Below are 14360 nucleotides of genomic sequence, written 5' to 3'. Positions count from 1 at the left end.
CGGGCTCCAGCTGAGCCTGCCCCACTCGCAGATCCTGCCTCACTTCACTGTTTCTGCCTGCACCCCTGGCCCCACTCCATGGAGACAGGGCACAGTCTGCAGAGCAGGATCTCCCCAGTCCAGCTGATCCAAGCCGGACCCCTAAGGAGTGATTCACAAGGGAGGACACTGCCCGCTGGACATACTCCTCTCCTGGAACAGGACAGCATTGGAGGGAGAGGGGAGGAAGCTGGCTGTGGCTCATTGTCCTTCTGCATTGCCATGGGTGGGGACACTGCAGCACTGTCAGACACTGCTCCTGCCCCAAAGGCCAGAGACAAGGATTGGGAGATGGGCATACTGCAGCCAGGTCACCACAGGGCACAGCTAGGGACAGCTCCCAGTCCAGGGACACCTGGCAACTCCAGGAGCTGTAGGAGGAGTTCCAGGGCTACAGAGGCCATCTTCCAAGGTCTCTTTGCTCCAGAAGGGTGCTGAGATACCAATGGGTGGTGAAAACACCCATTGGTAAGCCCTGGCACACACACACACCCCTCACCTGCCAGATTTACCCAGGCAGAGGGAGCCATACAACACTCTCCCTCCCATTTAGTTCTATAGCTGGGGTGGGCCTGATGTGGAGATCTGTTCACAACCCCTTGCCATGGACTGGGGGTTGTCTTTCTTGGATGCCAGGTACTTGGGCTTCACCACCATCTCCCGGGGCCTGTTGTTTCTAGAGCTCGGCCTGTCTGCAGCCCTGTACCACAGGCCTCCCCTTTCCCGGCAGGGGGCTGGGAAAGCAAAGGGCCCCCCAGGGAGCTGATTATTCAGGCATTTACTGTGCCCAGCCCGTGCACTGGGACCTGCAGGCCATGTGGGCTTCTCCCTGGGCAGCCCTGTACCTGAGTCTGAGCTGTCCGGGGTTCTGAGACATCCGGCTCCTCCAGCTCCGGAATAGACTCGTCGTTGCTCTCCGAGTCGTTACAAGAGCCTGGAAGAGAGGAGATGACCATCAGTGCCAGGACTTGGGCGCCTCAACTGTCTAACCTGGCCTATCAACTGGCGTGAGGACACTCAATCCCTTCCCCTCTCAGCACTGAGGCACAGTCCTGATGTCTGTGGAAAGGCCACTTGCACATGCAAGTTGTTTCCCAGGTTGAGGCCACAGCATGGCTTCCCTTTCGATAGCAGCCCTGAAACCATCTCTCGGCAGGAGGGGCATGGGCATCCGAGGGACAGGAATGCAGGACAGTGGGTGGGACGCACCTGGCTCTGTTCCAGGAGGGACTCATCCCTAGGTGCTGGAGATATGTAGCCCTGGAGCTTATGGCCAAGCCAGACAAGTGGTGAAGGGGAAGGGACACACCCAAGGTCACTCAGTGGGTCAGTGGCAGAGCCAGGAGACTTGTGCCCTGTTCATGGGCTGTGCTGTGTCTTGCATTTACACAGCCCTTTCCATCTCCGATGGATCCTGACTACTTTAGAAGTGAAGTGCAGCAACCTCTGGGGTGGAAGGGGAAAGTTATTTACCAGCAACATTAGCTCATTGTCACCCGTCTTCAACTGAGACATTCCACTTCCCTCAAGTCCTGGGACACCTCAGATTGGAGTTTGGCCAAGATGACTGAGAAATAACCCTGCCCCTGGGATCTTTGCTACCCAGAGTGCTTTGCACCTCAGTTGTAAGCCTCATTGAGGGAGGCCATGTGACTTCCTGGCTCCACCAGCGACCTTGGGCTGCTCTCTTCCCCTCCCATCCTTTGTCTCATCTGTTTAGACCCAGTCCCTTGGGGTCAGGAGTAAGACCCAGCCTTCCCTTACAATGCAAGATCTGGCACTCCTAGTGTGGAAAATCCCACTTCCGAGTGTCGTGCCAACCTAACCCCAGGTCGGGACCTGGGTAGGCGGAGGAAGGAATGTCCCTCTTGACCCAGCTACCATCACTCTGGGAAGATGGTTCCTAGCCCAATGGCAAACCCTTTGGTCACTGTGGTCTGCATCTCCACTAGGGTACCTGTAACGCCTGGCACTAGGGCCCCTAAGTTGTTGGGCCAGACATACTATGGCCATGTTGCTAAGCCGGGGCCCAGCCAGCAGAATAGCACTTCAAGGCCTTGGTTTACCAACCCAGAGGTAAGAGCACCCTGCCCCCACGAGTCACTGACAACGTTGGGGGACAGATGGATTCCTGGATGTGCCCAAGTGCCGAGAGCTGCTCTGGGCAAGACCTAAGCCTAGAACCTGGGAGGATTCTAGAGGCTCCGTCCTGGCCAGGGAGGGCCCAAGGGTCTCCTGCCACACTTGGGCTCACCACATTTGACACCCAAGGCACCATCTCAATTCTTGCATGTCCCAGAGGGCTCATGCCACAGCTGCCAGCCTCTTCACTGAGGGGGACGGGATGGGAGCCACTGCTCAGAGTTGCAGCCTCCCACCCACACTGGCCTCTGCCCCAGCTTTTGGTTACAGGCACTTACTGCCCTGGTCGTGTCCTTCGTGGGGCTGCAGGCTTCCACCCCCCAGCATGGAGTGGGATGGGCACATGCCCCATGCTAGGTAGGGACACAGGCAGTCCCATCCACCCTTGTTTGCTTTATATTGCACCATCCTAAATCGAGCCCGCCAGCCTAGAACCCCACCCACCGCCAGGTATTTAGTGGTTAACAGCACCACGGTCCGAGCAGAGAGATTGGATCCTCGGCACAGGCACCAGGCCCAGGGAGCCCTTGGTGACCAGACACAGCAAGCCCGTGGTTTGGGACTAGGGAGGGCTAGCAATGCAAGGCTAAGGCAGACCTGGGTTTTCACTGGGCCTCGGAGGCAGTGCCGGGAATTGCCTGGCGAGGAGCTCTGAATCCAGCAATGGTTCCCTCCCCCGGTTGTGTTTTGGTTCCCACTGGAAATGGGACGGGCCTGTTTGCGTAAGAGGGGAAACGGAAAGCTCTGAAAGCCCTGCCGCGCAGCTGGTCCGTAGGGCAGCGCAGCCAGCCAAGCTGCTCTCCTTTGTTAGCTGCACTCAAAAGGGTTTGCTCTGCAACAGCTCCAGCTGGAGACTGCCTCCCCCGCCCCACGCTGAGCTGTGCAACGCAGGAGGCCGCGCTGGGCAGGCAGACCCATTAGAGCTCTGTCAGATGCTATCCAGCAGCTATTACAGGAGCCCACTGCAGCTCTGCCACTTGGCCTGGTGACAAGGATTGTATCAGCCTTCCTGCTTTGTGGGCATCCACAAGCCAGCTCCTAGGGCAAGCGCCATTCCCAGCAATAGTCCACTGCCCCCTTCCTCCCCCGCCCCAATCCCTGGGCCGTAGCCTGGCAGTTAGTCCTGGAGGCTGGCTCAGGTACACAGTAGTCCCGAGTGCCAGGGGCTGGAGTAGGGTAGGAGAGCTCCACTGAGACCAGCATAGGCTCTGCCCCAGGATTTGTAGGGTGCTTTCCCCAGAGGTTCTGCTGAGACACCTGCCTCTCTGAAGCGGGCCTGCTGCAGAAGAGCAGTCAGGCTCAGGCAAACTAGCAGAGGGAAGGCCAGGCCAGGCGAGGATTGCCTGGAGCTCAGTAGGGTTGGGGAGGAGGCCTTTCCCCTTCCTCCCACCCACAGCACGTGTACCTTTATGGTTAACTTCACAGCTTCTCTGCCCCACTGGCAGCTTGTCCTCCAGCAGTGTCATGCCAGCTGCCTCCCGCAGGCTCTCAATCTCTGGGCAGTGGTAGGGCAGCTCACTCTCACTGGAAGAGCTTGACTCTGACTGGATGGAGCCGCGGTGGGCTCGCCTCTCTTCTGCGGATGCGGAACCCCTCCCTCTGGCATCTTTGTTCCCCGGGAGCTGGGGTCTCCCTCGGGAATCTTGGCCGCTGGGGAAGGGGTCTCTGCATGGGACTGGGGATGTGGAGCTCTCCAGAGCTGCAGTGGAAGGAGGAATTTCATTAGGCTGGGTTCTTGCCACCCCCAACATAGATTAGTGTTTCCAGAGCAGGGCCCAGTGGAACCCACTGCTGGGCCAGCTGCATAGGGACATGTTTCTCCCATCAGTGGCAGCACTGGGACCGGAACCCAGGGGTCCTATTCCCAGTCTCCTGCTCCACCCAGCCTTCCAGCTCATTACAAAGAGAATCCAGGCCAGAGCCCTCTGGATGTGTCCACTCTTCAAGCAGGTGGTGTGAATTCCTGCTCAAGGAGATCTACCCATGGTGCTCTCATTGAGCTAGTATGTAGCCATGGGGGCTAGCCAGCTCAAGGATGATCCATCCAAGACACTAGGTATGTACTTGGGCTGACTAACCCCTCATGTAAGGTCCAAAGCCTTTTAGTAAGGCAGCGGCAGCCACATTAGGACAGCAGCAGCCCTGGGCTAAGAAGCAGAGAGTCACATCCTCACATTCCATCTAAATTGCATCAAAACAATGAAATATTGGGCTGTTAAGGAGATCCTGTCCTAATAGACCCCAGCATCACCAAATTAAAGAAAAGTTTCTTTAAACATTTTAAGATCTTTGTTTGACAGTATTCTGTCAGGCAAGGAATCACTTAACAGCTGTGTGTGGGAAATTTACTTCCATTGTTTTGCTTTTTTGGGCCCCACTTCTCTATTGTTTATCTGGTTCTTGAATTGTTTCGGTCTATGGCATAACTAATTTTGCAAGATTTAAGTCAGCTAAGGTGGTGGGATCTGATTGGGTAAAGAATTGCTTTGTAATGGGCTGTGATTGGTGAAAGATACTGTTTGGTAGGACTTTGGTTAAGGTAGAGCTAAGCAGGACTCAAGTTAACTATATCTACTGGGGTCCAAAAGGAAGTTTTTTGGAACCTAACTCCAGGACACAACCCAAGGTCAGAGCTGCCAGACCTCAACACCCTGCCAACCATATTGTGCAAGAAGCTGGAGGAACTCCCTCCCGCCTCACTCCTGACTGGCCACCAAAACGCATCTGCTTTATTGGGAGTGGGAAGCATTGTGCGCTTAGCATGGGCACTCTGTTTGGTAGCTGTTAATAGAGGTAAAGGAGATTACTGTGTAAGGCCACTTCACTGATAAGAAGCCCTGTAAACTCCCAGCCCTAGGAACTACGTCAGGGGGCGGGCCTAAATTAACCGGGTTCCACTTGAGCCCATGGAAAGGTAAAGGTGAGGTGTCCTAGAGCAGGGGTTCTCAACTGCTCCTTGAGGGCCCCCCCACTGCTAACATGCTATAAAAAACTGCATGGCCCGTGTGTGCTGTAACAACTGGTTTTCTGCATATAAAAGCCAGGGCCAGTGTTAGGGGGTAGCAAGCAGGACAACTGCCTGGGACCCCATGCCACAGGGCCCCCTGTAAAGCTACATTGCTCAGGCTTTGGCTTCAGCCCCAGGTGGCGGGGCTGAGGACCCCTGACTTCAGCCCCATGCAGCGAGGCTTCAGCTTTCTGCCCTGGGCTGCAGTGAGTCTAATGCTGGCCCTGCTTGATGGGCCTCCTGAAATCTGCTCGCAGCTCCCCAAGGGGCCCCAGACCCACAGTTGAGAACCACTGCCCTAGAGTGTGGGCAAGACTCGCACTGCCGTAGCTACACTTGTTAAGCCCACTAGCACTGCTCAGGCTAGCGAGGGTATGGCCCCTCAAGCTGGGACTTGCACGGACAGTTTGAAGAGTAGACAAGGTGGCAAAGCTCCACGGAGATCAGACAGGACAGTTAACAGCAACTGGAGATCTGGCCCTTTGTCCAGAGACTAAGTGTAACTTTTCCTGCAACGCATGGCATGGTCATCCAGCTGGGAGGACAGCCAGATCTGCCCCCTTGGGAAGGCTTCAAGAGCAGTGATTAACTAGCTAATAATTCCAGCTGTTCCACCATGCAGTGGCCTAGTTAATTTTTAGCAGAGCAGGGCTGCCTGCCAAGAGGCTAAGCTGAAAGGGCTGCCACCTTTGGGAGATGCCGGCATCACCCAGCACTTTAACAGAGTTCAGAGATTTGCAGAGGTCACCGACATGGCAGAGGGGACATGGTCGGGGCAGGAGATAAGAGCCTCAGGGTCTGGGACTCCCTGGATGAGGAATGCAGCTGTTTCTGTTTGAGAGAAGCTTCCTCCCAGTCCAAGAGCCAGTGACCTTTGCAACGCATACTTGAGACTGTTCCCTCACCATAGCCAGAAATGCAGTTCTCTGGGGTGGAATGAGGTGTCTACTAGCACCAGTATGAGAGTGTGTCAAGGACACTCTCCCAACTGAAGCTGCAGATTAATTCAATTGGAGCTTGGCTAACCCATCACCTACTCTTGCAAGGAGCGTCATGAGATCCTTCGTGGCCCAAAGAAGTCAGGACATTGAGGTCTTGAGGAGCATCAGTTAGGGGCAACCAACAGCAGGGCAAGCCCCTTCCCCTGTGCTTTGGATGGATGCTGATTCAGTACCAACTTGGAGGGAAGGATGCTATCTGCTGAGCCGTCTGTGTGTGAGACATTTGAGGTAGTAGTGTGCTAACCATTCCCACCACTGCATCATGCCTACTTTGGGGTAGGTGGTTCCTGGCTCACATGAAGTTTACAGGATGCAAGTCTAGCCTGCTCAAGAGAGGAATGGGAATCCCAAGTCCAAAACACAGGACTTGGGCAAGAACCTGAGAGGCATTGCATGAGCCACACCCAAGCAGAACTGGGGGCCTTCACACTTGCCCCATGGCCAGGGTTTGGGTTTAGGCATGTTGAGGAATGGGTGAAGGTTAAGGGCTGGCAACAAGGGAAGCTGGAAAGCTCTTGTTCAGCCCCCAGGAGCTGTACGTTTGGTCAAATGCACTGCAAGCTTCTCCCTGCTCTTCTGACTCAGTGATGCTTTCCCAAGGGAGCAGGTCTGATGCCATGTGCTTTAGAGAAACATCTCCATAGGAAAGGAGTACTTGTGGCACCTTAGAGACTAACAAATTTGAGCATAAGCTTTTGTGAGCTACAGCTCACTTCATCGGAAGAGTACTTTTCCTTTTTGCAAATACAGACTAAGCGTATTCTGAAATCTCCATAGGACTAGGCCAGATATGCTGGAGTATGTTCATGTTGGAGAAGCCTATCCTCGGAGTGCCCACCAAGACCACTGGCACTAGGTCCACTAAGCCTATGCGGATATTAGCCTGTTCTATAAGGGAGAGGGTTAGAGAAGCACCTGCCTTCTACCCTCCCTGACCTGGGCACCACGTCATTCCTGGCAGATGTTCCATCCCCTAATACAGGGAGCAGGAGGGGGAAGAAGGGATATTACCTTCTAAGTATTTCCTGGAATCCAGCAGGAGAGATGGCTGGTCTTCAGCCTGAGCGTCCTCGGCAACGGAGAGCGCTTCAGATGCGGGGAGTCCTGAGGTGTCTTTTTGGCCTTGGACAGGATCCTCTGAGCAAGGTGGTGGGAAGGATAAAGCAGGAGGCACTTCTATGAAGTCAGAGCAAGGAGGAGGGGAAGGCGCAGCCTCCACAGCTGCTTCAGGAGAGGCAGGCCAACCTGGCTGGAGGGGAGCTGCCAGAGGGATGGGGCAAGGCTCCGGTGGAGACGACTTGGGAGGCTGGGAATCACTAGCCAGGGAAGCTGCTGAGGACTCAGGAGAAGGAGAAGAACTGAGTATCAATGGACTGGTTGCTTCTGTAGTTGGAAGTGTCTCATTCTCTCTGCTGCTTTCGGTATCTTCCAGTGGGATTTGGCTTTGCCGATTACCCTCGTCTGCTGGATGCTGTGGACTCTGCAGGTGTCCTGCTTGGCTGGCCTCTGGCATGGCAACATCTACACCTGCCTCCCTGGGGCTCTCCCAGGGCTCTTCCTCCCTGGGCAAGATCCCCAGCTCTGCAGGCTCCTCCAGGCTCAGTGACCTCTGGTCCTGGTCTTTGGCATGAGTTCCAGAGGAAGCCTGGACTGCCTCTTCCTCCAAGGGCCCTTCACTATGCAGGCCGGAGTCTTCCTCTGCTGAGAGCTCCTGTTCCTCTAGCACAGGGGTCACTGACTCGCTGCTGCCCACAGAGGAAGCGAGTCGTACAGGGCTGGGCATCACCTCCGCGGCAAGCAGCATCTCACAGATGCTCTCCAGTTGCGCTTGTTCTGAAGCGCTCTCTGCCTCAGAGGGCTGCTGAGCACCCTGGTCCTCACTGGGCTGAGGAGAGGTGGTGGCAGTGGTGAGTTCGAGAGTGGGCATTTCAGGTTCAGGCCGAGCTTCGGCCACCCCCTCTTGTGCTTCGCTGGCCTCCAAGGAGTCTGGGGTGGCCTCTCCCGAGGGGCACTCCAAGACCCTCTCCTTGAGGCTGGCAAGGACACTTTGTGCTTCTGTCACCATCTGGCTGCTTGCAGGACAAAGAGGCCCCACTTTGAGCTGGGAGGCCTGGAGGTTCCCGAAGGAGCCTTGTAACATGGCGGTGATTTGCTGCCGTTCGAGAGATGCTGCTGGTGGGTCAGCAGGGTTCTCCACCAAGGCACCAGATGGCTCAAGCAATTCAAGGCTGACCGACAGGCTCTCTGCAACAATGGCTTTGGATTCCATCGAGTCAGGGCCTGTTTTTGTTGGCCCTGAATATTCAGCAGGACCCTCCGCTTCCAGGCTTGCGCTGGGACAGCTGTCCCCAGCCTCTGCGGGGGGCTGGCCAGGAACAGCAGGCTCGCCTATGTAGATCTCCTCCTCAGAAGCAATGAAGAGCAGCAGCTGATTGCTAGGCACCAGCATGTCGGCTCTTAGTCTGGTGCGCTCTGAGCGAGTGGAATGTGGAGCTTCTTGCAGGGAGGAATAGTGCAAACACAGAGCCAGACTGTGCTCAGGGGACTCTGGGGCCAGGCTGTGCTCAGCTGAAGAGACCCCTGAGGGGCTGTGCACAAGCAGTGATGGAGAGTCTCTGCTGCAGATGCCCATGTGGCGATATTCTGGTTGTAGGACTGCTTCCTTCAGCTCCGTTGGAATGTCACCCTCTTGCTGCTCTGTCAACTGGCTCGCCGCTTGGTCGGGAGCATCCAGTTCTCTCTGTGCCCCAGAGGATTTTGGCTCAACCAGCCTGGTGATCTCTCCTGTGCTCTCCTCAGAGAGCATGAAGAAGCTGGAATCCGTGTGCATGAAGGACTGTGCAGTGTCCGGTGGCTCTGGGGAGGATCCTCTGGAGGAAGCGGCCTTGTCGAGTTCCTCCCATGTAGAGTCTGCAGTGGTTGTCTTGTCATCAAGACCAATTGCTGCACAGCTTGGTGTTCGTCTGCCTTCCAGCGAGTCTCCACTGGGCAGGTCATCGCTGACTGCGGAAGAGCTGCCTTCGGAAGTTGCCTCCACACTCTCTGCCAGCTCCACCTCCCTCTCTCCTTTGGGCGGGGGAGTTTCTGGCCAACTCTCTTCGGGCTGAGCCTCGGCCTCCCTCTCCTCGTCGTTGAGGCAGACCCCTTCTTCGGATGTAGCCTCAGAGCCAAGTGCTTCCTCTTCCGGCATGTTGCCGAGTCTCTCGCTCTGCTGCGGAGTGGCTGGCTCATCTTTTGCAGCAGCCTTTGCTTCCTGAGAAAGCTGGGTGCTATCCACCCACTCCTCTTGGTTAGAGGTCCCCTTCCCACCAGGCAGCTTGTTGTGGCTGGGCTGGTCTCCAGTTTTCTTGGTTGTTTCTTCTGCATCAGTGTTCTCCATTCCCCCCTTGAGCACGACATTCTCGCTGCAGCTTGTTGACACAGACCAGTCTTGATCCTCTTCAGCACCACACTCAGGCTCCCAGGGAGACTCTGAGCCAGCTGTTTTCAGTAGATTCATGTTGCTGTCCCTCAACTCAGGCACATCTGGATCCAAGCTGCAGACATGTGGGGCCTGGAACACTTGAGCCCCTGGTTTGGGCAGGGTTTGGCCCGGAGCAGCTACAGTGGGAGATACCATTTCAAGTTGGTCTCCTAGGGGGCAAACCAGAGCCGAGACAGAATCTGTTTGGCTGTATGCCTCACTTCCTGATACAGATGCATCGGTGGCTTCCTCAGCAGCTCTGGTCTGCAAGTCATGGTTGACTGTGCCTGAATGGGGAGTTGGAGTTACCATTTCCACAGGTTCTCCCAGGCTCTCCAGTGCCTGAGCAGCCGCCTTTGGCTGGGTCTCTTCCATCGCAGTGACAGGCAAGGCACCAAACTTGGATTCCAAGTCAGATTCTGCAGCCTCAGTGGTGAGCCGCTTCTCTGTGCTTGCCCCGAGCTCCTCTTGATTCTGGTCTGTTCTGCTGTTCATTTCTGCTGGCATCCAGCTGCCAGGAGAGGCAGGGGTGCTCTTGTCCAGTTGAGGTTCTCTTGAGTTGGAGTCTTTGGTCTCTCCTGTCCCTGAGCATAGCCAGGCTGGCTCCGGGATGCTGCTGTTTGCCAGGGCCAGCTCCTTGCCTAGGGCTTCTTGCCCCCCGGTTGGTTCAGTGCTCTCTGGAGCTGCTATGGCCTGAGGGAGCAGTGAGAACTCTGTTGTGCTGAAGTACCTTTTCACATAGGTCTCTATCTCAGACTCTGAGCTCATGTCCAGCTCCCCACACTCCTGCTGCCTGAAGAGCTGGCTGCTCCCATCCAGCCTCCTCTGGAGTTCCTGCAGGCCTTTCTGCATTGCGTGGAGGTCCAGGCTCCGGGACTCAGCATCCCCAGGCGGGAGAGGGGGCTCCTGTTGCTGATCCGCCACCACAGCCAACATGGGCTCGTTGTGGCTGGCTGTTTCCGTGAGCACGTTTGGCTGCATGTCATTTTGTCCCAGAGGTGGCAGGGAATCCAGGTTGGCTTCCAAGAACAGCTCCCCTTGTTCCTCATTGTTATTGACTTGATCGAGAGAGGAGGCTTCCTCCAGATCCTCCTCAGAGGAGGAGAAGCAGGCAATCAAGCACTCTCCTGCTGGCTCACTGTCAGCTCTGGCCACTTCAGGCTGTTCCAAGCTGGTGTCAGAGGCTCCCAGTTGGGCCTCAAAGTGACCTTCCATCCTCCCTCCCAGAGGAGGGCTGTCCTGGTCTAGGAGCTCCAGGAGATGTGCTTCAGACTCCTTCAGCTTGGTGCCTATCTCAAACATAGAGGCATCACTGGCTTTCCTGGCAGTAGGCTCAGCGAGCTCGGTGGGAGCTGGCTTCTGTTTCCATGGCAAGGGTATCACGGATCCCCTTCCATCCCCGCCTCTCCATGGTGCCCCACACACTTCAGCAGTAGCCGACTGGCTTATTGGCTCTGTGTTCTCCAAGACTACCTCCAGCCCAGGGAAGGCCTCAGTCTCCTCGTCTGTATCAAAGCAGGCAATCAGGCACTCTCCTGAACTGGGGAGCCCTTTCTCCAGGGCCTCCTGCATGTCTGACAGTGAGGACTGGTGCTCTAGGGAGCTCTCCGAGGAGGAGCCAGTATTCCCCGGAGAGTCATCTGCCTGGTCAGATTCGGCTTGTGGAGCAGATTCCCCGGATGATGTTGTGCTGTCTGGTTTCAGAGAGGGGCTCCAGCTGTGGCCTGCGGCCGAGACACTGCTGCTTCCTGGACTGTCTTCAGAGTCGCTGTGTTCATCCACCGGCACTGCCTTGGGTTCGGCGAGTGCCTCCGATTTCGGCATCCCCTCGCTTTGGGCTGGTGGCTGCTGCTCTTCTGCCTCCCCTTCTTCCTCCTCCATGGTTCCCTCCAGCTCATCCTGGTGATCCACGTTGCCCTCTGGCTCAAACCCGACCTCCACCTCTGTGTGGGGGACTGCGCCCAGCTCCATGTCCAGAGCCGAGAAAGCCGCGTATTCCTCATCGGTGTCAGAGGCATCTGATGACGTCTCCATCTCGCTCTCACTGCCTGAGCGGGAGGCCCCAGGCTCAGAGTCCTCCACAGCTGGCTTCTCCCCTTCCTGAGCTGAGGGGGTCACCACGGCATATTGCTCGGTGCTGTACAGCCGCTCATCTGCCTCGCCATTGTAGGAGGCAGAGTCGGAGGACTGGGAAGTGTCGTCTTGGTAGGCAAAGGACTCATCCACGCCCTCATTGATGGAGTTCTCCGACAGAGAGTGCAGGAAGGAGGCGGAGGTGCTGTCGTCTTCCTCTGCCCCGTAGACGACATTGTTCTCCACGGACTCCCCCTGGGGGAAGAGTGTTATCTCCAGTGACTCGGCCTCAAAGATCAGGCTCCCCTGAAAGGGCAGCAGTGTGGCAGGGATCATCTGGTCATTGTCTGTGAAGTCTGACGGGAGCTCTGCCGAGGAGCCGGTGGTCTCAGCCTGCAGGCTGCTGGGTGTCTCTGCATCCGATGAGCAGCTCGCCCCAGACACGCTGCTGGACTCTGACTGGAGGCCTGGCAAGGGGATGGGGGAAAAGGACAACAGGCTGGACTCCAGAGGCTCTTTTGCTGCATCCATGGGCCCCAGGTTGGCACCAGCTGGGTTAGAGGTGAAGACATCCACCTTAAGGAGCTGCCTGGCCACAGTGCTTTGCAGTGGCTCGGTTTCATCCCCAGAGTCTCCTCCTGGCTGGGGCAGGTCCTTCTCATGACCTGGCAGCAGCTCACCTGGATCCTCCAGTTCTGTGGTGTGAGGGACCCATGCAACAGAGGTAGCAATTTCAGAGTCCCACTCTTCTGGTGTGGTCTGACCATCCCCTTCCTCCTCTGCCGGCACTGAAGGCAGAGCTGTGTTTCCAGAGGAGAGTCTGTCCAAAGACAGGTCATCTTCCTCCTCCTCCAGCTGCTCAGGAGACAGACAGGAGCTCCTGGCATATCGAGCCGGCTCCTCAGAAAGCTCCAGCTCTGACAGGGATTCCCCATAAGCAGTTGGGGCGTCTGTGGTCTCCGACTCAGCGATCAGGTTGGGAGAACAAGACGGGGATGTGCTGGAGGTGCCTGAGGAGGCCCAGCTGCCTCCCTCGGCGGTGATGTAGGATCCCGATGGAGAGGTGGGCGGGGAGCACAGCCCTTCGTTGTCCATATCGCTCTGCTCCTCGCTCAGGCTGTCCTTGGTGTAGGGGAGGTGCTTGAGGTGGGAGTAGACTGTTTTGATGGGTGTTGACGGGGCTGTGAAGTACAGGTCTGGATCCAGGACTGGTTTGACCTGTGGGGGTTGCAAGTGCCCTGCCTCGGCCAGCTCATCAGGGGGGTCTTTGGCAGGTACAGGAGATGGGGAAGGCACATCAGCCATGGTTTCACCCTGAGAAAATAACTTCTCCTTTAGCGTCACGCTCGGCTCTTCGGGCTCCCAAGGTAGCGGACAAGGAGGACTATAGAGAGACACTTGCCTGTTGTCTCTGGGTTTCGGGCAGGGAGATTCCCCTGGTGTGGCCTGGGCAGAGAGTTTCCCAGCAGCCTCGGAGCTGCTCTCTAGGATCTGATTTTCCTCCTCACTCGACTTCTCTCCAGCATCGGCCACGAGGCTTTCAGCGCCGGCTGCCTCAGACACAGGAGCCTTGGTGTCCAGCAGAGAGCTGTGCGGCTCCACCCCTGCGTCCGTCTCGTCACGGCTGCATTGGGTCTCCTCCCCCATCACGATCCTGGTGTCCAGCATATCCACACTCAGTGCTTCCTGGAAGCCTTTGGGGGCTGCACAAGCTTTGGGAGGAGTTTCCAGCAGGACCTGGCCACACTCGCTCAGTGCAGCCAGGCCAGCGGGGGAGCTTCCAACAGCCGTGTCGCAGCTGGCTCCTTCTGGCTGGGGCCTGTCCTCTTTCTTGGCTGGCAGGAAGGCCAGGGCTCCTGGGCTGCAGAGGGTGGGGTCCATGGCAGCAGGGCTTGTACAATCGGGGGCTGCTGTCGGGGAGACCTGCAGCGGAGTCAGGGCGGAGAGGGGTGAAGAGGCACCACTAGGGGTGGAAGTGCTGGAGGCATTCCGAGAACCATCTGGGGAGAGATCAGAAGGAGAGACATTGAGTCTCACACTTGCTCCAGGACTCCCCTACTCCACCCAATGACACAGCAGGGTTAAGCCTGCGGAGCCGGCAGGGAGGTAAGGACTTGGAGCTATAGCCTTGGATTAAAGCGTTACAACCCAGATTTACTTTTCACTAGTCATGGGGGTCTGCACGTCACTGTAGCCTTTGAGTGGCAGTTTTGTTTTCTGGTTCCCATGCACCAGCTCCAGGGAGGTGGGGGAGACTGAAGTCTAGCTAACGGACACCTCCTCCCACCCCAAAAGCCTGTCTCAAGTGCTATTCTACTCTGGAGAGTGACTATGCCAAGCTGTCCCCTTCTCATTCAAGAGATCCAGCCCCATTCATATCCAGTCACAGCCAATCCCTTTAGCAATAAGGCATGGATAATGTTTCACAACCCTCTGCAGAACCTGCCCAGCTAAGGAACAGCAAGCCAACTTGATTCTATTCTCCCTTGTGCATGAGCATCGTTCACCGAGTTCCAATCAGTTACACTCGTGCAACCTCTGCCTTCAGCAGGCTTGCACAGGTGTCCCCAGGAGCAGGACTTCCAGAACATTTGTGACGGTGCATGAGAGGCAAATGCCAGCTGGATGGTTAGAT

The 14360-nt window shown here is 56.5% G+C and overlaps 2 protein-coding genes across 2 annotated transcripts in view; one reads left to right on the top strand and one right to left on the bottom strand.

Annotated features, from left to right (window-relative positions):
- The window catches only part of LOC125631112 (uncharacterized), a 47441-nt gene that overhangs the window by 6206 nt on the left and 26875 nt on the right, over nucleotides 1–14360 (bottom strand). Inside the window, exons 2-4 of the mRNA XM_048837321.2 lie at nucleotides 7201–13725; nucleotides 3587–3880; nucleotides 885–973 (exon numbers count right to left, since the gene is read on the bottom strand). Coding sequence (XP_048693278.2) covers nucleotides 885–973; nucleotides 3587–3880; nucleotides 7201–13725 — 6908 coding nt within the window. The remainder of the gene's footprint in view (nucleotides 1–884; nucleotides 974–3586; nucleotides 3881–7200; nucleotides 13726–14360) is intronic.
- CCM2 (CCM2 scaffold protein) overlaps nucleotides 1–14360 on the top strand; it is a 125680-nt gene that overhangs the window by 105182 nt on the left and 6138 nt on the right. The gene's annotated exons all lie outside the window — the stretch shown is intronic.

This window comes from Caretta caretta, chromosome 2 (genome assembly GCF_965140235.1).
Source record: "Caretta caretta isolate rCarCar2 chromosome 2, rCarCar1.hap1, whole genome shotgun sequence".
Lineage (NCBI taxonomy): Eukaryota > Metazoa > Chordata > Testudines > Cheloniidae > Caretta > Caretta caretta.
The sequence above is the reverse complement of the archived record's forward strand: the minus strand, read 5'-3'. Positions and strand labels throughout refer to the sequence as shown.